A 20,591-nucleotide genomic window follows, 5' to 3' on the forward strand; every position below is an offset into this window, starting at 1 on the left:
ATTAGCAATACACATGGCTAATATTTCATATAAATACCCTATTATTCTCTGCACAATTTACATTTTTGTTTAACAGCAGATTTTTTAGCTCCCACAGTTTGTAATTTATCTAAAATAGTTACATTTCCTTCTCAGTAAAGTTCCGTCTGAACTGCTGTGAGCCTAAAGTTCTCCTAAACAGCATTTCATCAGTTTTCCCTTAGTAGGATTTAATATTTAGAAAAGCATCATGGTAAAGGGAAACAACTTTTGAGGCTTGAGTGCACAGAATGCTTCACCTTTTGGGAACTACTTTTCGCATAAATATAACTTTTTACACTCTGAGGTTTGAAATCTGCAAATGTCATGTCAGGAATGCAGTGAAATATCACAGATGAAGGGTTTAACATTTGTCGCTTGGAGGCTCTCGGTTCTAATATCGTCATACTTACTTGACCGTGACGTGGAGCAGCAGCTTGGCCACCATCGCCACCACCGTCAGTATAAGCAGAGCAGCCAGAGCGTAGATGGTCCACACTGCAGAAAAAGTGGAGCGACTTAGTAACAAGACATCAAACATCCTGTCACAGTAACAAAAACAAACCCAAGCATGCTGGAAAGATTAGCAAGAGAAGAGCTATTTGAGCGCTGCTGGCACACCTGTTTATAGTGTTCAGCCAGCAAATTGTCAAGAAATGGTGACACATTATCAGTGCACATCTGTTCTCCTCTGGCTGAGGAAAACACAAGGTAGTTGGATGAGGCAAAGCATGTGGGACTCTGGGAGAGGAATGTTTGCAGGAATCGGCAAAGCACAGGACGCCCGCGCTTTGCCTTGACAAAATGTCTGGTTGGGATAATTGGGGGAAAATTCAAAGTTTCTTCACTTCTGAGTGATTGTCAGGTAGAAAAAGCTCTTCAAGTTAGAGTCACACTTGGTCTCAACATGTAGAAACATTTCTGCGGGAAAAAAAAGTTAATCTGAACAGTTTCAGAGGGAAGAGTTCGTGCTCAGATTTGAGTACGGTGCGGTGTTAACATACTAGCACTGTGGCCGGTGGTCTCGCCGCGTCCAGCCCACTGACCTGGCATGTTGTGCTCGGGTTTGCCGGGGCTGGACGTGATCACGTAGAGGATGTGTGAGGTGCGTCCGTTGGCGGTGCTGTTGGATCCCTCTGTGACGCTGCTGGACAGCTGAGGGCCCAACGTGCTCGAGGCGTCTTTGCTTTCTTTTTCATCGGAGCCTCTGGGAATCGTGGTCCTGGTGTCCTGCCTTCTGAGAGCTACACAGACACAAACATGAAAATTAATATGCTTTTTGAAACCATCTTCCAGCAGGTTTAAATTTTATATTTTCTCTTGAATGAGCTGATCCCAAAATTAACTGATGACCTGGAGGAGGATGTCAAATTATACAGCAAAGGGAGGAGTGAATATTTCGTGCTAACATGATTTTCAACACCAGTTCAGAGTTGTGAGGCTGATCAGTGTCTTCAAAATTTGCCTAAAATTGGCAGCTGCCCACATGTACAAGCCAAATAAGTTTCAGAAAATGGATAAAGAATTAGTTAAGTAGTTTTTAAAATTATTATTCTTATTAATTCTTCTTCTTTTTCTTCTTCTTCTTCTTCTTATTATTATTATTATTATTACACCCTGTAAAAAAGAAACTGTTCAAATAAATGGTTAAAATTTAGGTAATAAGTAAGTAGGGTGTATTTAAACTTTACATACTGATATAGTAAAGTGCCAGTTAAAAATGAGAAGTTTAATTTGACATTTTTAGCCTATACTTTATTCATTCATCATTGGTTGTAATTTAATTAGACTTTGTTCAGGAGAACTTGCACGTTTCTGCTTTTTTAATATCAAATATTATGTTGTTTTAAATTTGATGCAGTTTTTCTTGTAGAAAACCTTTGAAATTAAAATCTGTTTATCCTACATGTAATATGCATGTGTGTCTTTGCCAATGCTGTTTCAAATAAATGTACCTCAAACTGATAATGTATTGAAGATTATGAAGAAGTTACTCTCATGAAGTCAACAGCTCATTAAGTAGTCTTCATTAAAAACATGGACCCATAAGTAGACTTCTCTGTCCCTGCTCGTTTCTGTCCTCCATGAATGGTGGTCGGATTCGAAAGCAGCGTGGGATATTTTTCCTACTTTTCACGTAATCGCTCGACTTGACTGTGATGTTCCCGGAACGTCCCACATGTTTCCCATTTGCAGGCAAAATGGCATGCTTCAAACCCAGTCACAGCTGAAATGCACCGCCATCCTCATCTGAGAGCATTTACCCTGAAATTACAGCCCAGCCTCCCAGCCTGCCACCGTGGAGATACAGAGCGGATTTAGTGGCGATAATCAAACTCGGTCATCTTTCTTCTCTCTCTGCTTGGCTCCTTCTTCTGTTCACCAACTGTATCGATGTAAAGTTTGCTTTCAGCCTTTCAAAACAGAAGCTTTGACTCTACGTGGTGACCTTTTCCTGCATTGCGTCTCTATTTCTTGGCTACACAGCGCCTCAAAGAAAACAAGAACCATGCCTGTGAAGAGGTCAGGAGATTCTGACCTTCTGATATTGTTTCAGTGTAACTCCACCGAGGCAGAAAAATGACAGGAATATAAATAGCGACAGAGAGGGAGGAGCAGGAACAGACTGCATCGCTCTGTGCCAGCCTGTAAGATTAAATGTCACCTATACCTTGTTATATTATCTTACAATTTATGCATCCCTTGGAAATTAACATCATATTAAAATTGTGTAAAACACAATTAAAAAAAAACATGTAGCTTTAAATTCACTGCAGTTTTTCCAGCTGTGCTTCACAGCAAAATTTGATTATAAGAAGGTGCATTGACAGAACTATGTACATAGTTGTCCAACATATTTTCTTTGAGGTTCAGCAGGGAGCAAACTCTGGAAAAGCCAAGCAGCCTGCTGACAATGGAGCAAGTTCCTTGAAAAACAAATTTATCCAGACACGCGGGATCATCTGCAGCTGCGAAGAGAGATCTACAGCGCCTTGCGAAAGGTTTCGCATAACTTGAACTTTTTCACCTTGTCATGTTACAGTAATGAATGCCAATGTATTTATTGCAAATGTATGTCACAGACCAGCATGAAGTGGCTGAAAACTTCAAAATGGAAGAGGAAAAAAAACATGGTTTCAACATTTACACAGGTAAGATCTGAAAACTGTGGAGTGCATTCTTATTCCTGTGAGCCAAGACTTTGTAGAAGAGTTTAAACACAGTCGGGTTGGATGGGCAGCATGTGTGAACGGGAACTTTCAACTCTTTCCACAGATTCTCAGTTGTATTTAGAGCCAAACTTTGACTGGGCCATTCTGAAACCATGATCTTGTTTCTCTGTACATGTCCCCGCAGTATGATGATGCCAATATGATTTAGTTTAGTTTAGTTTAGTTAATTACAACTCATATCTCATAATATAAATTTAGATAGCTATTTTCTTGAAAAGGAGTTAGGAAGAAGTATAAACTTATTTGATCCTGCCAACTTTCTGTTTCTATTTGTTTCTTTTTGCACATTATTAATGTATTTGACTTTAGACATTATTTTTTGTGGTATACTTCAAAGTAAACTTATATGGCATTACTTTAGCAATGTTTTTCTTTCAGCTAGTCTTTCATAAAAGGCAGACTTGTAGGATAAATGACTGATAGTTTTACCTCATGAGCATCAGACCTAACAGGAGATAACTTAACCAAAACTGCCGAACAAAATACTATCAAGTCAGCACACAAAGGATGCAGTAGTAATGGTTGTTCATTGATCTTACCTTGGTACAAAAGAGCAAAGCCATGAGCCTGATTGGTGCGATCTGAGAAGAAGTACAGAATAACAAAGTCTCCTGTGATGTTCACCAGCCCCCGCGGTGGACTGCGCCAGTCGAAGCGGGCAACCACCTCCCTGGTGTAGCCATCCAGAAGCTCCACCATGTCGGTCTGGTCGGAGATGTCGAAGAAGGTGAAGTTGAAGAGGATGGCGTAGGATCCGGGGACCTGGATGGTCCAGTAGCAAACGCGGCTGGCCGCATATTTGTCAGGGAAGTCGGGGGAGTAGATCACTCCAGCGGGGGACGTGTAGTTTCCACCACAGGCGCCAACCCGGACTGAGGGCAGAAGGAGACGAAGCACGGTCAGAGATGAATGCTTTTCTAAACTTGGTGTGAACCTAAAATAAGCTCAGGTATGAACTGATAACAGCTACTTAGAGATACTCAAATGGCAGCACAGCATTGGATTTGAAAAAAACCTATGTAATGTAGAAGGTTTCATATAGGTAAATAATTTAAGAGCAGTTTTAATCCTGATAAAAACATTTTTTTACATAAATTGTCTTCGGCTGGTAACTAAAGCTGCAGGCAGACAGGAGTTGAATTACATCATAATTTCAGATTTTTACAGATTTATTTAAGGATTTAACAAACAACTAAGCTAACTCTGAGAAATTATCATTATTGGTTGATTGGTACTGAAAGTAAAATATTAGATTTGTCCATGATGTCATTGCAAAAGGAAATTTGTACAGAAAAGCCTGAATAGGTCACCAATTTATTTTAGGGCAACACAGAGACAGACATGACAAACAACCATTCACAGACACACTCACACCTAGAGAGACCAATTAACCTAACAGTCATGTTTTTGGACAAGCAGGCATTGGGTGCTATATTTTAGGCTCACAGAAATAGCTGCACAGTTTTCACCACAGTTTTTTCAAACTTTCCCCTAAGAACTTAATTTTTCCACCAAACTGAAGCACAAGCATGGGAAAAATGCCTCAGTGGCGTTTACCGTCAAAGACGATGATCCAGCCGTCTCCTCCGCAGGGCTGAGTGTGATCGCCGAAGCAAACGTGGTTACACTCCATGCTGGATGACTCCACATGGTCTTGCAGGTTTGCTTCGTTGCCACAGAAGCAGGCATAACCTGACTCCATGCCGGCAAGCTGCAAAACAAAAAGTTTGGAACAAACTCCAGTCAGTGATTTTCATTTGAAATCAATTTGGCAAGGCAGACACGGAGACAAACCCTTCGGGGTCTCAAGTCTGCTGACTGAGAAGCAACACAATGAGATATTCTCAGCTGCTGGAAAAAAATGCTGAAAATATACTAACATACACCACAAACTGTTGACTTTCTGTGGTCTTCTAAATATCAGAAATCACATTTATGTTCATTGCTGTTTACATTTGATTTATATAGATTAGCAAACAGTATTTTCACCCATTGATCTTTTCACATTTTCCCAATTTACAAACATCACAGCTAAAGATCATCTGTTGGAAAAATGACAGTATTAATTTGGGAAGTCTAAATATAAATTTATGCCAGTTTTTAGGTTTTTTTTGTTATAAATAAAGTAACTCAAACAGTTTTTACCATAAAAATAAAAGTTAATGATAATTAGCTCCTTAAAGATTTGGAATATAGTGGCAGAAAAACTAAAAGCTTCACCCCTAAACGTCCTCCCAGACACTGGGAACGCTTGTTCTCAAAAGAATCATTGTCTTTCATTCGAAAAAGACACCATTGTTCCAATTTGTGGGCTGAGATGAATTTGGTGAATTGAAGGTACGGGCAACATTTTTGTGTCATGAAACAGGAATTCATTCAGCCCCTGCTCTCCACACAAGCCGTTCAATGAAGTCAGGGAGAGACAGATTCATGGCGCACTCAAAAAGTCATGGGAGCTCTAGATTCTCAAGTGGTGATTGTTCGTCAAGGACAATAACAATAAAACAAAAACCAGTAGCCTCTTTCTGCAGCATGTGCGTAGCGAACAGGTGACGAAGTTAGGGCGGATCTGCTGGGACAGGAAATCAACACCTGGTGCAGTCTGTGGTGGGCAACAATTGTTGTGATGGAAAAATGAAAAAACCTTGCAGAGGAGGTGTCCAGTGGGCTAACAGCCATTCATTTCCTGCTGTCAGGCCTAATTACTGGGATAATTTGTCATCTACAGACTGATTTAAGGCAGCATGTTTTACAGCTAAATAATAAGGTCATTCAAATGACAATAAAACAAACCATTATTCATATCAAAACTGGGCAGAAGACTAATTTAAGTGAAATATGAACAGTTTTCTGGACAATATTTATTCCAACAGGTGGATGAAAAGAAGGATCCCATTGTCCTTCAGGTGTTTTTTCGTCCTTGAAGTTGCACGTTTTCGTTTCTTTCAGCATATTATGACGTCATGATAAGTCTCACCGAGTATTTCTGACTTCGACAGAAGTTGATGCAGGTCTGGATGGTGAGTTTGTTGGAGATGTCATGAACGCCAGGAAGAGTCGGAGGATGACCAGTGTCTTTGAAGCAGCCCAGATTCCCAGGCACTGCAGAGATACGGGAGGAGGGAGATTGGGATTATTTTTAAGAAATTTATTGAACCTTTAACTTAACATTGTGCAATGTCAGAATTAAATACACATATACTCCATTGAAATTGGTCAATTATTGAATAAATAAACTGTTTGCACTTCTTGATATTAGCATTCTAGAAAAATATGCAAAAAGAGAATGAGTCTGGAGAGGAGCAATATGTATGAATAATTGTATTTACTGTCTTTCATTCTCTACAAACTGTTTCCCTCCTTCCTGACCAAACAGATGTAGAGAAGAGATGGAACATTTTAATATCACAGCTCTGTAGTTTTATCTGTTTGCCTCCTTTAATCCACAGTATATTTACTAAATGGAGTCCCATCTCAATACTATCTCTTTAAATCTAGCAAACTGATTACACACTCCAAAGCCTTTAAATTCAGCATAATAGCTCAAGAAGAGCCAATAAAGCCTCTGGCAGTCCATGTCCCATTTATGATTTGTTTTTCATATAAATTGGCTTTCTTGTGTTTTACTGCAGCAAATTTGACAAACAGTAATACATTCACAAATTGAAAGCTATTTCCATGGGAAGCAAGAAAAATCCAGGGCGCAGAAGACCTCATTAAAACAAAGATGGACGAGACATGAGCAAAGTTTGTCAATCATGTTTTAGGACACAACTGAAATGCAAAATCGAAAGCCCTGAGATATATATTGCTGTTACATATCAAGGGATTTATTTGATCACAAGTTGGATATCACACAGAGGAACGTTTGTTTTTGGCGCAGCAACAACATCTTGGTCTCTGGATGCAAAGTTTGACAGTCCGGAGACTGCAGGGCTGTTCGTCCCCCGATGCTGCATCCTCCCAGAACTGAGACTCCCAGCAGCAGTCGTCAAAATAACAAACAGAGCCGCTGACGACAGCCAACACCAGCGAGAAACATTTTCACTCCGCTGTCCTGATTCTGTTTTGGAACGTACCAATAATATGCAAACAAAAACATCATGGACAGACCACAAATTTGGAATATTTACAGCCTCGCTGCAGTCAAAACATCTTGCGTCGAACTGACCTTGATGAAGACCACACACATGCACGCACGCGCACACCCCCCCCCCCCACCCCACCCCCACACACACAGTTTTGGTCTATGGTGCTGGTGCCAGTGTTAACTTTTCAGCTGGCACGAAAGCTCGCTGCCATCCCCAGTCAGATTCTGCAAATTCTTTCTGTTTATGAAGGAATTAAGCACAAAGGCTTTACAGAAAGAAAAGTGTGACATGTTTAAGATTCCGCCACAGACTGGTGGGTACAAGGAGAAACGACACAAAACAGACACATTCTCAATTGTTGGCCGCAAAGTGACCGTTATTTGGTCTGCCATCGCACTGTGTTTGACAAATGACTCCGCATTTGAAGACAAAATCATTTAACTCTGTCGCACAAGCAGTAAATCATGTGCAACATTCTTTTTTTGTTGTTGTTTTTGCTGTTTTTTTGAGCTCCAGCCAAGCCACAGCTTCAGAGGAGGGTAAATATGGTTGCCTGGGTCATTTACTGTGACATGAAGGAACACACTGCCTAAGTTAGGAGCTGGATTATATGACAGGTTAAAGGGAAATAAGAAAGTAATGAGAGTGTTTGAGGTTTTCAGTGTTTCATACAGAGCTCTCTTTGCTCGGTTATGCACTGGACTGACCCCTGAGGTGTGTGCTCCACGGGAGCAAAGATAAACACCTGGCTGGAAACCAGCAACCTCCCTCCAAGCAAGGCACTTCAGTGATGCCTTATGAAAAGCAGAGTGAGGGGAAAACTGCTACTGCAGGACTCAGCAGCTCAGATTAAAGGCAGAAATAATCTTATTCTTCACTGTGCTTTGACATGATGATTTCAGACTGCAGTTAATTTATCGCTCTTTGTCCTCGTCTCGTCTCACTTCGCGTCGTTGAGCAGCAGGTGGGGTCGTATCACGCCGGAGCAGCTTTGCATTTTACGCGGATCTTGCAACATCGCTGTCCGTCTTTATTCCAAAAGTTGTCCTGCCTCAAAACTTCCAGAGAAAACAAGCATCACAAACATCTGTGCTGCAGACTCAACAAGCACAAATATCCACTTAGAAAAAAAACACAAAAATGTTTAACACACTTCAAAGCTGCTGGTGGAATTTGGGCTTTAATGAGCCAAAGGGGAGAAATGGAGGAAACACAAGCAGCTCCAATCCAGACCTGTGAAAACCTTTGGAGATCCCAGCAGGACTGGGGCTCAGTTGGACTCTTACACTCATAGCTTGGTTTGTTTACCTTCCTGCAGAGAAAGGCAGTGTGCCTAACCTCAGATACATGTTCCTCGGTCAAGAACCCCCCAAAAAACACAAGAGTGGTAAAGAGAAGAACAAAACACACAGGGATGGGGTTGAAACATCAAACATTTTGCAGCAGGCAGGCACTGGCAGCGAGTTCATGCAAGCAGGTTGATGAGCTGAGGTGACAAACGTGTTATTATGGGAAAAAATCAGAAATTCCTACGACATCTGGAGGGTTAAAAGCAAACACAGAAAACTCCAAAAGCACATTTAGAGGTTGTCCCTCTAATTATAATAAATTGACACAGTTATGGCTTTCTGCTTGATCTTCATAACAGTGTTCAAGATGAGGCAAGGCAGGGAACATGAGGTCAAATATTAGGTCATTGGAGTGCTGCAGGGATTCAGTTCAAAAGCCAAGATCACAATTTGTTCCAGCCAAGAAGACTACAAAGACAAGCATTGATTGATTTTTAAACATGGTTATTTTTCTCTATTTCAAACAACTTGATTACTTGGAATTGTCTTTCTTGTGCTCTACTGAATGTAATAAATCAAGGAAGTGTCCTTCGGGAGTTAAAATATAAACCAAAAGTCCACAACAAAAGGCTTTAATGTTGTTTATGGGTGTATTTTTTTTCCCACTCTGAGCAATAACTGGGACAAATCTTGATGTTTTATGGGAATGGTTTTTGATTTACGTATTCAAAAACAGGAACATTTACAACAAGTTAGCAAAAAGCATTCAACATCCCTCTGTCTTAAGTAATTAAATGAAGTGTTAATGACATCTGCCTTACATACGGAACTATGTAATGCTGTGAAATGAGATTCTAAGACTTAATTTTTTATGTCTACAAAAAGAGTTAAGGTTTTTGTTAAAATTCAGACCAGATTTAGTATTTGTCTGATTCTAATTTGGTTCTAATGCTGAAAATACATCAAAAATTCAGTTTTTTATGTTTTAACAAAACATAAAAAATGTTTTCAATAAATCTGAAACTGTATTTTAAAAATTCTACGTTCAATGTGTAGTCACGTATCGACTAGACTTATGTAAATGCTACTTTAGTTTACCCTGATAGAAAGCTTGAAATCTAAAGTTAACATTAGCGGCTACCTAGCTATTCTGAATATTTGTAAGTTGGTTCCTTTTTCTGTCCAATATTCAAAATACTAATAAAAATAAGTTGCTGTGGTGAAGTTGAATGCTGTAGTTATCAGGTATTGTCAGCTAACTTGATGAGAAGCCTATATTTTCCACTCCATCTGAAGAAAAGGGAAATTCAAGAGCAAGAACACGTTTAGCAACTAAAAAAAAAACTAACAAATCAGCTAATGAAGTAGAGAATCTGTTTTACTTGCTCTAAACAAATATTAAAAGACCTACTAACTTTTCTTTTTGATTTTCTTCAGCAAGGAACCACTGTGAGTTTCTGCCTGAACAGCTCTGGGCGTGGGAACATGAAAGGTCAGTTTAAGGAGGCTGATTGGCAGCACCCACACAGATCAGAGATGAAGTCTCCCCCAGGGGCCTTTAACGTGTGGGTGATGGCATGAGGTTTCCATAATGAGTAATTACCTCCACATAATGATAAATGAACATTTTTCTTCTGCTCTCTTAAGTCGATTTGGTCATTTTACTTTGTTGCTTCAGCAGGTCTAAGTATGGAAGTTTCATAATTTTAAAACATATTTACATTTAGCCAAAATTACATATAACTGTTCAACAGGTAAGAGAACTGAATTAATATTTCCTCAGATATAACACCCAAAACAAACATTTGATCTAGAATTGAGTGATTAAGTCACACTCATTTGAAAATTCAATCCAAATGAGTGTTACAACACATGTTTAGTACATGTAAAGGTTGGAGTTGTGAACATTTTTCTTAATCTGAATTATCTTTATTGGCCAATGTTGGGTGAACAAACAAAGAATTTGACTGTAGAGGAAATAAAATAAGAACTAAGAAACAATATACATATGTAAAAGTTAAATCTTTTTTTTTATTCTTGAAAATAGAGAATCGGTTACAAAAAGTGTCCTTTTTGAATCGTAACTTAAAGAACATTTTAAACTCCTCCTTCTTATAAGAACGTCTTTGTTTCTACCTGCACACTATTTGCATTTAACAGGCAGATCAACACTTAATACGTTGCAGCAAATTTTTACAAGCCACGACGGCGTGGCTTGTAAAAACCACAAACAGTCCTGAGTTTAAGAGAAGTCCAACACCTGAGGATTTTGCAATAACTGAGGCTGCCAGAGACAAAACCTGCAGAAAAAATAAATGCAGGCATGATGAGACAAAGCAAAATACTACTTTGCTCTGTACTGTTTCACATGCTTTACATTCTGGCAGCTTTGCAAAGCAAAACACATTATTATTATTTTTATTATTTTTTTATTAGTAGCAGTCTTTAACCTTCAAGCACCTTTTAATAGAAGTCAGTGTAGTTGAACAGAATCTAATTTAGTTTTTGTTTGACTTAAGGGTGAAAAAGAAAGAAAACTGAATAGACAAAATAGACAAAAATAACCAGTGTGAAAAATTAAAAATGATCATTTTAGTTGCATCACTTCTTCATTAACATCCAAACCAAAATTCATTAATGTTTGCACTAAAGAGCAGCAGTTAGGTTGAAGGAGTTTATGTGGGATTTTAAAGGATCATTGCAAGTAATTTAAAACAAAGGTGCACTGAAAGTCTTGGAAAGTTTTCCAGCAGCTCATGAACAGGTTAAATGTTTAAGTTTGATGCGCTGCTTTCTGTGTCTTTATTCCCTGCTTGGCCTCGTTTATTACCGCTTTTGTAGTACGGTATATTCAATACGTAAACAAATACAGCTGCTGCATTTTACCAAGCCTGTGATTACTCCAGTCGACTGCACCGCAGTCCGCCAGAACATAAGGAAAATGGAGAAATGTGCCGCAAAGCTCCCCCAGGAGTTTCTGGAAACCCAGCACGGTTTGTCAAGAAGTGGGAGTTGCTGTTGTGTGTTTTAGCTGCTTTTGTTTTTCTATGCGGACCATAAATTCTCCAGCCACTAAATGGAACAAGTTTGCGACTTAAAGTGAACGGACTTATTAGTGGGCAGGAAGAAAAAAGGAATTTGATCTAACATAGAGATTTACCAATGCATGTTTCTCTGTTTGCCTTTTATGTATACTACACAGGTAACAAATACAGTTGCAAGTGGAATCTGTGTGAGTGATTTTTCTTTGTTTGTGTGTGAGGTGGAGATGCTACAACAAGACTGAGACAGAGCAGATCAATGTCCCCGCTTGGGGCCTTGGGATAGTGACTAACCATCTAATTAGAGGGAAGGGAGAAGAAGCAGGGCTTTAAATGAATAATTAGTGTCTTCTCTGAGTCCGAACAATGCAGGGAAGACATGAAAAATGGCCACCAGGCTGCATCGTCGCCTCTGCCGGCAAACTAAATAGGCCGTATCCCGAGGAGAGCCAGGAGACCTGATACCGGAAGATCTGGAGATGAGAAGATGTGCAGATACTTTGTGGCCACCTCAGGTGAAAGATAAGAAGTCATTTATCATCACATACCTTCCAAGACAGTAAAGTCTCATTCGTCTGTAGTGACAGTCTCCACTGCTTATCTGGGCACCAGACCTTAACTTTAGAGTCTCTCACTTTCTTATTGCACATTTTCAAACCAATGTAGATTTCACTCTGCTACACTGCAGAGTGAAATCTCTTGATTCATATACATCATTCAGAATGAAAGACAAGAAAAGAAAACACTGCATTTCTTACGCAGTGAAACCACAGAGGGGCAGAAGGCAACAACTGTGGAAAAACACGAAGACCTATTTTGTAAGAAGATGAGAGTAAAACACAAACATTTGAAATTCCCCAGTCAGTCAGTAGCAGGAGTATTAGTTTTGCCAATAACTTTGAAGAACAGCATAAAATTATGATCATTATTTCAGACATGATTGTTTCACTGAGAGTTCAGGTGACAGATTTAGGACTAAACTGAAATCTCAGTTTACAATTATTATTATTATTATTTACAATTTAGCTTGTCATTTAAAAAAAAATTGTTTTTTTTGTTTGTTTTATCTTTTGTATTAGACTCCTACTTTGCCTCTTTCACCCTAAGTACCTTTCTACGGATAAAATAACCAATGCTTATATCCTTAAACAGCTTAAACTGACTACACTGTTTTAATTAATTGTAAAAAAGCCCAAAACAACTGCCAGTCTACTTGTTCTCATTAGCAAACATCCTACGAAACCCGCTGCCCTCATGATCAATACCTCTAATTCCCTAATGGTCCGAATGATTTAATTGAACTATGTCCAAAGAATCAGGAGCCAGATGAGGGAGAAAATCTCCATGGTGCCCTCCTGGTTGTTTATGGAGGACGTTTCTGAATAAAAGGTTTCTTCACATCACTATTTCGTCTTTGAAAAGATTAGATACCACAGAATGTGTTAAACTCTTTAAAATACACTTTTTGCTTACTTACAAGTAAAAGTATAACTACTTTATGGCACTCCTGGTTAAGATATTGGGAATACCCATGAAATAAATTAAACTTTTATTGCAATTCAAATCTCTACAACCCAACAGTGACATTGTCAGAATTCCCTTCTAGCCCTTCACAGTTTTGAAGCATATATAAAAGAGTGATCAAGTCTTGAGTCCTGCATTCTTCACTTCAAGTTACTCCACAGGTTTTTCTGCAAGATTTACATTTGATGAACGAGATGGTCATGGAAGACGGTTGACATTTTGCCTTTTGGACCATTTCTGTGCTGAAAGCCAGTCAGGGTTTCATCCCGCAAGAGCGACTTTATTTCAAAAACATGTCTTATTTTAATTCACTCTTTTCTTCTTAAGGCAATTAACTATTAATTTTGATTTATTAAAATTGTTTCAGTCAATTAAAGTCAAATAAATAAGAGAGATATGTAGGGATTTTTACACTTGTGTCATTGTAAGGAGGCCCCCATAACAAAGAACATTTTAGAAAATGCTGTCTGTTTTCACAAACAGAAAAAAGGCTTTCAACATCTCAAATAACATTTTAAAGAATCTCCATTCTGTGCAGAAAGTTCAGTGAAGTTAAAGTAGACTCTAACCAATGTAATCATTTAGGATTTTGAACTACAGATGGTCATATTTGGTCCAGACACCTTAAAAAGCCCAACTTAGCTGCCCTTTAATTTAACGCCATGGCATAACCCATAACTTTAGTATTAGCAGGCGGCTCCAGCATACAGAAACAACCTCCGACAGGCCAGTGCTTACAGAGCAGAGCTCTTCTCATGAGTTGACATGCAAATACGCAAGGAGAAAACTTATTTGGCAATTAAACTCGTTCCACTCTCTTGTAGAGCGCCACTCTGGCAGAAAACCGTATTACTCTAATTAAAACATATCAACGTTTTCAATCATTCTGATCATAATTTCTTAACAGGGGTGCCGATAAGTGTTTAGGGTTTTCTGTCTCTCACCACACGATGACCTCTTCAGCAGATTGCCTTCATTTCTTCACTATGTAAATATCTAATCATTAATATTTCCAATACGTATCAATCAACAGAGAGGTTTCCACTAAGTAAATTAGTAACCTTTGAAAAACTTAAACTGTATGTAGTAAAATATGCTTATGTACACATTTAGACAAATAACTTGGTTTTTTAGAGACTAGAAACAAATTAGTTGATGTCCTCATGATAAGCATTTATTTACAATTAGCACCCTTTTCTGAACTCTTCCCCCAAAGGGAGTCACATGATAAGCCAGTCAGGGTTTCCTGATTTGCTAAAGTTGCCTGGAATAAATCCATCTTTGTTTAAGTCCCAATCTTAATTTTTCTCTATTACTAATATGAGTGGAAAAAAACAGCAACCCTCTGCAGCCAAAACGGCAGCTTGCATGACTGACCGCAATGCAACATCGGAAAAAATATACTTTATTTATAAGAGCCTTTTAACAACCAAAATTAACCCAGTGTGTCAAAGGATTTGCTGTCTCATAATGTGAATATCTGACTGGATTGAAACTGTTGTTTCTGGAGCAGAAAATGAACTCTAGCATGCATCCTTTCTCTACACAGTGATGTCTGAACCTGCTTTAGTGTGCAGGCAAAAAGCTCTGTTTGTGGTGACAGCTGGCATCAGACCACCTAGGGAAAATATTCTGTCTCTAAAAACAATAAAGAGTGAGATAAATTATGCAATCACAGAAACCCAAAAGCATCACAAGGTCAACCGCAACCGCTACGAGGCAGAGCCGAATCTCAACTTCAGTCTGGGTTTGATTTCTAACCCACAAGAGCGACTTTATTTCAAAAACATGTCTTGTTTTAATTCACTCTTTTCTTCTTAAGGCAATTAACTATTAATTTTGATTTATTAAAATTGTTTCCCTCCAACTGTATTCCCACTGCAAGGTTTTGATTCACAGACATTTGGTGTTTGGAAGCAACAACTTGCATAAAGTCACATCAAGATTTTTAAAAACAGCTCATTTGAAACTTCTATAAAAATAAATAAATATACGAATTGTTTTCTACTAAATTTGATGCTGTTTTCTATGCTGTCATGCATGCTCACATTTTGAAAAACATTCAATGTAGAAATAATTCAAGGCTCTCTGAGAATTTAAAGTGTCTTATTGCTTCATTTTCCTGTTGTTTCATTTTTTTTGCTGCTCATTCCCCTCATTCTGTTGCCGCCCTGGGCATCTGCCCATGTTAGTGAAGTTAATCAAACCAGAAGAGACGCCACAAGTTTTGCTTTCAGTTTCAATCAGCCTGGATCCTCATTTGAATAAACTGTTTTCATAGTTAGCATAAAAGAATATGTAATGTTAATTTTTTTGTGATTTTTATGATATTTGAGTGTTTCTCCATGTCCAAATAAATCAGTGGTAGGCTGCATTCTGTGGTGATTAGATTGTGTACGGTAGAGCGTAAGATGCGTTATCAGGTGATGCATTTTTTCCCTTTGGCATCATGTCATCTGACGGCATGGAAACAAAAACCAGATGAATAATAATACGACACGGTTATAAACAACCCACACCAGTGGCATCCGCGCTAAATTTAACCGTTTTAAGCTGCTCTATTCAGAAGCGTCAAAACGTCTGATAAAGATGCTAAGGTAGGCAGAGCTTATTTATACAAGTACATAAATTGAAATATTTAATAAATTTAGCTAAATTTGTGATAATTGGTTAGTCTGAGGCATTAAACTGACTTGCATCAACTTATGTAGCACTATCAGTATTAGAGTTAAACATGATTCTGGACTGCAAGAAGATCCAGAGCACCTACAGAAAATACAGATACTTTTTTTTTTATGTAAAGTAATTTGCAGATCAAGCAGAGTCAGAAATTTAAGAGAGAAAGCCTCTGCTAGTCATTCTTTCAACAGTCTTTCTTCAAAGGCTTTTTAATCTTCAATGTATTTACTGAACAAGAAACAACATCTGTACCACAAACATCGTTTCCATTTCCTCAGACTTTATCAGCTTGTACTTCTTCAGAAAAGACAGGCGTTTATTGCAGTCGGGGTCAGAAAGGTCAAGAAAGTCTTGGTCTTGTAAAAACCCTTGGTGGACACGGAGCATGTACATGCAGAAAACAGCTGGTGGCACTCATGAGTTCTTCACATGTTACTCAGGTGTCACCTCAACTTCAAAAGGCCATGTGGCGGCACCGTAAATCCGTCTTAATTAAGCAACATCTCATCACTGCATACTTTTCTGAAGGTTCTGCAGTAAAAAAAAGGCCCCGTCCCGACCTGACACATTACTTGGTTTTAATGTGTTCAAGGTGCGACAGCCTCGCCAGATGGATGTGATGTTGTTAGCATTAAGTCTTTTGTTACGTGGTGACAGATGGTTAATCAACCCTTCCTTGCGATTGTCCGTAAAGACAAAAGCGGAACCTTCTTGCAGCGCTGCATCCTGGCAGTTAGATGTTCAGATGCAAACTCTCTGACAGCTTCGTAACAAAGACGCATCTTAAAATAACTCAAAACAGGTGGGAGCTGTGACATGTTGATAATAAGACTCATTACCCATCACTGCAGGTAATGTCAGCCACATTAACAACATATGGTACAAAAGAAAGCAACAAAACACAGCGACTCATTCTTTAAAATATATATAATTACATTTGTGTGTGAAATTGGCAGCTTGGGAGTTTACACAGGGTTTATTTTTAAAGGAATTACCATTTATGATTTTCTTTACAATGGAGTGACATGCAGTTTGTCTTCCACTGCCTTTTTACTTAGAAAAACATTTTTTGTTTGACACATTAAAAACATTCACAGCTGCTGCACTTCTCTGTAGTTAAGAAAAGGCACTGCGGCATAACACGTTTTTCCTGGTTATTTGCTGTTGACAGATGAACTCCCAATGTGGAGATCAAAGCTACGCTGTCTTGGCAGACGCTTGAGGACTTCACCCTGAGAGTTTCACTTTGTCAGTCGGATTCAGTTAGGGCATATTGTTAATGCATGTCAGCTAAGAAGAGCCACACCAAACACAGAATGCCTTTCCATCGTGGAGCACTGCGGGGAAAACATATCATCAGACTGTTTCAAAACCAAGTATTTCAGAACAAAGACACACAAAGACAGAGAGGCATGCAGCAGAATTGTGCTTGATATTATCCACAAAGGGCGGCTTTAGCAGCGAGTTGTGTGAGCGTATTGGAAAATTCTCCTGTTCCATTTTTTTGAATCTGCCGGAGAGAGATGTCACATGAAGAGGAGGAGCTTCAGCAGAGCAAACCTGATCAGTTATGCATGACCTGCATTTTAAAAAAAAACAATCAGAGTCTTGACAATAAAAATGCATTTGATGGTTTGGACCTCGAGTTTGTGGGGAATAGAAAACAGAAATCCTTTATTCTGCTTGTTTGGTCCTCACCAAAACCTGACTTTATTTGTTCGGGGGTTTTTTATGCAGTTTGCTATACCATTGTACTTTTTTTTTCTTTTTTGCAACTGGACTACAGTCATATTCACTAAATTAAATACACATTCCTTCTTATTTGCCAGATTGAAGGTACCTTTTAAAAATAACAACTATGAAGCCGTTTTAATCGTATTTTTCATTAAGCCCAAAAGCATTTCTTATTGGTCTGATGTAATATTATGATTTTAAATGTTGTGTTTTCATTTGCTGTTAGCAGGAATGATTAATTAAGAGAAACAAACATCAGTTTGCAGCAACTTGTGATCTCAAAAGGACACCTGTGTGTAAATCTTTTCTGAATCAGACTTCACTCCATCTGCTCCCTTGTTTCAAAATTGTGATAAACTTATCCCAATGCACCTCAGTTACAATTTGTAGTTCTGAATTAAAAAAAATAAAAAAATTTAAAAATCACCAATTCGATTTTTAATAATTTGATTATGTATCACTGTTTTCCTCCAGCTTTCAGGTGACGGTATTTTTTCAGTGCAATCTGCATTGAAAGAATGTCAAGCAGAATGCTAAGAGGAATGCCAAGCAGTATAAATAAATATCTTTAATTTAAATAGGCAAACTAAATCAGCACAGAAACACATTATTTGCTCAGTGCAGCTATAATAGGAGCAGTTCTGCATCTGGGTCGAGTTTAACCTGTTTCATTGGGCCCCTATGTGCTTCTGGCTACTTATGACTATCCCCTCGATTTACTCTCAGTGTAACTCGGGTGGCATGACACCCACTGACAGGAAACCCAGCTGGACAGAAAATGAACTTTTGGCAGGCAGCGCAGGTGCCACAGTAAGTGGCGATGATCTACAAACCACACAACATCAAACATTAGCAAAATAGCAGACAAAACGAAGGCAGAGACAAAACAAAAGCCAGACAAAAAGAAAACAAAGATTATTGTTGCCTTTTCCTTTGGCATCCAAAAGGGTTCTCTTTTTTCCGCTGCTACTTGCCAGCCGCTGACAGGGAACATTGACACTGAAAGATCATCAAGTTCTTTCGCTTGGCAGTCAAAGCTGTTAAATTAAGCAGATTGAGAACAAGAAGCGCCAGAAGGTGCGGCACCACGTGGCGATTGTGGTTTCACAAAAGAAGAGACAAAGCAATCATGTCTGAAAGCCCCCTGCAGGGAGAAACCATCTCTGCTGGGTGAGATTGTGGATGCAGCGCTCACAGCAAACCTCTGCTCATGTTCTTACTGAAAGAGCTCAGATAGAAAAGGTGTGGCATGCCAAACACCATTTGATATGGGCAAAGTCTCACTCATTCAAAAGTCTAGCTATTTCGTAAGACAGAAATATGTTTAGGACAAACAAAACTGTCCCACACAGCTGCATAATATATTGCAAATATACCATCATCACAATATCTGTGCGTGCAATATTCATATCACAAAGCACTTTTTAAGGAACCAATAATTGTTGGCTAATATATTCCAGCTGTTATGAACTTGCATGTTACATGCTAGTGAAACATTTAGCATGTTGGGCAGAGTTTCACAGCACACTGCAAAAACACAAAATCTTACCAAGTAATTTTGTTCTAGTTTCTAGTCCAAATATCTTGCTCCTTAAAATAGATAAAACTAGCTTACAAGTAACTTTTCAGCAAAAAATAGAGCTTATTTTAAGCCAGTAATTTCTTCAAATTGATGAAAAAGTACTAGTTCCATTGGCATTTATGACAAGACTTTTTTAGTTGCAGCCCTATTATTGAGTCTATTAATGTAGAGAGCAGACCCAGCAAATATTCTGGGGTTGAAAAGATGCCTGTAAATGTCAATAATTACTAAGTGATCAATAACAAGAGTGATTGGCTCCAGAAAAGCAGGAGTCTCTTAATCTAGAACAGCAGAAAAGCTGCATCTGAATGACTCACAAAACCTCAAGAAAAGCCTGCTTTGATCAGCTGAAATGTTTGGCTGTTATGCACAGCCCCATTGTTTGGAATGAAACCCAAACACGACATTAGCAAAAACATATTTTGGACTTGTTTTGCAGCAACGGAACCTCACCACCTCGCAGTTATTGAGCTGACCAGGATCTTATTTGTTTAACAAAATATTCTAGATTAATATGCGAGGCCATCTGTCAAACAGCTGAAACTCGGCCAAAGTTGGGACAATGATTCCATTTGGAGCAGCAAATCTACAACAAAATATTTGTATGAGAAAAGATAGGGTTTGCAATGGCCTACTCAAAGTTTTCGAAAGGCAGCTCTGCAGAAACAAAAGCCTAAGAAACCTCAATGAAATGTAAGAATGCTATGAGGAAGAACAACTAAGCCATTTCCAGAATTGTGTGAAAAACTTTTTCTATTTCTATTTCTTTAGACTTAATCCAACTTTTCTACTTTTCACTTTTGTTATTCAGCTCAGCCGGACACCTACGGATTAATGGAAGCCCTACCGTGCCAAAAAACTGGGCATGTTGGAGCAACAGATTGTGTTGCAAGATTCTGTGTCAGTTGAGTGCCATATTTTCTTAACTATGCCCTTCATTCTGTCCTGGAGGCACTTTGTTGAGAGCATGAAACCAGTTTAGCCTGAAATCATCGTCAATGACACATAAAATTTTATTAAATTACATCTTGTTTCATTTGCTAATTTTCTAGTAAACATATGAATGAGAAAACTGTTGTTCTTGTTCAAAAATATTATTTCTGACCTCATAAATGCACTGTTTTGGGTAATATTACAGTCATATTTTCAGCAATAAAAGCAGGAGTAAAGATATTATTAAGAATAAACTTTTTAAATCAGCTTTTGATATTTCTTTTATCATGCTTTCTGGCATTTTTACTTGATATTTTTTTCTGTAATGAGAGATACCAGTCTAATTTCTGACCAGAAAGTAAAGTTATCGGTTAAATTCAAATAATTTTACATCTAAAGCAGCTAGAACTATGACTTATCTTGGGTCCAATTTGTAGCCTAAGTCTCCCACATGTTTATATTTGGTT

General features: G+C 38.5%; 1 protein-coding gene across 2 annotated transcripts in view; it reads right to left on the bottom strand.

Moving 5' to 3' along the window:
* The window catches only part of kremen1 (kringle containing transmembrane protein 1), a 68,270-nt gene that overhangs the window by 3,452 nt on the left and 44,227 nt on the right, over positions 1-20,591 (bottom strand). The window contains exons 4-8 of one of the 2 annotated variants that reach the window (XM_055040005.1): positions 6,229-6,353; positions 4,809-4,962; positions 3,791-4,123; positions 1,065-1,262; positions 432-516 (exon numbers count right to left, since the gene is read on the bottom strand). In XM_055040005.1, the coding sequence (XP_054895980.1) occupies positions 432-516; positions 1,065-1,262; positions 3,791-4,123; positions 4,809-4,962; positions 6,229-6,353 (895 nt within the window). Of the gene's footprint in view, positions 1-431; positions 517-1,022; positions 1,263-3,790; positions 4,124-4,808; positions 4,963-6,228; positions 6,354-20,591 lie in introns of both variants that reach the window. The other variant, XM_055040004.1, reaches the window with a different exon arrangement.

The sequence above is a fragment of the Poeciliopsis prolifica genome, unplaced genomic scaffold, assembly GCF_027474105.1.
Source record: "Poeciliopsis prolifica strain line A6 unplaced genomic scaffold, Auburn_PproV2 SCAFFOLD014, whole genome shotgun sequence".
NCBI classification, from domain to species: domain Eukaryota; kingdom Metazoa; phylum Chordata; class Actinopteri; order Cyprinodontiformes; family Poeciliidae; genus Poeciliopsis; species Poeciliopsis prolifica.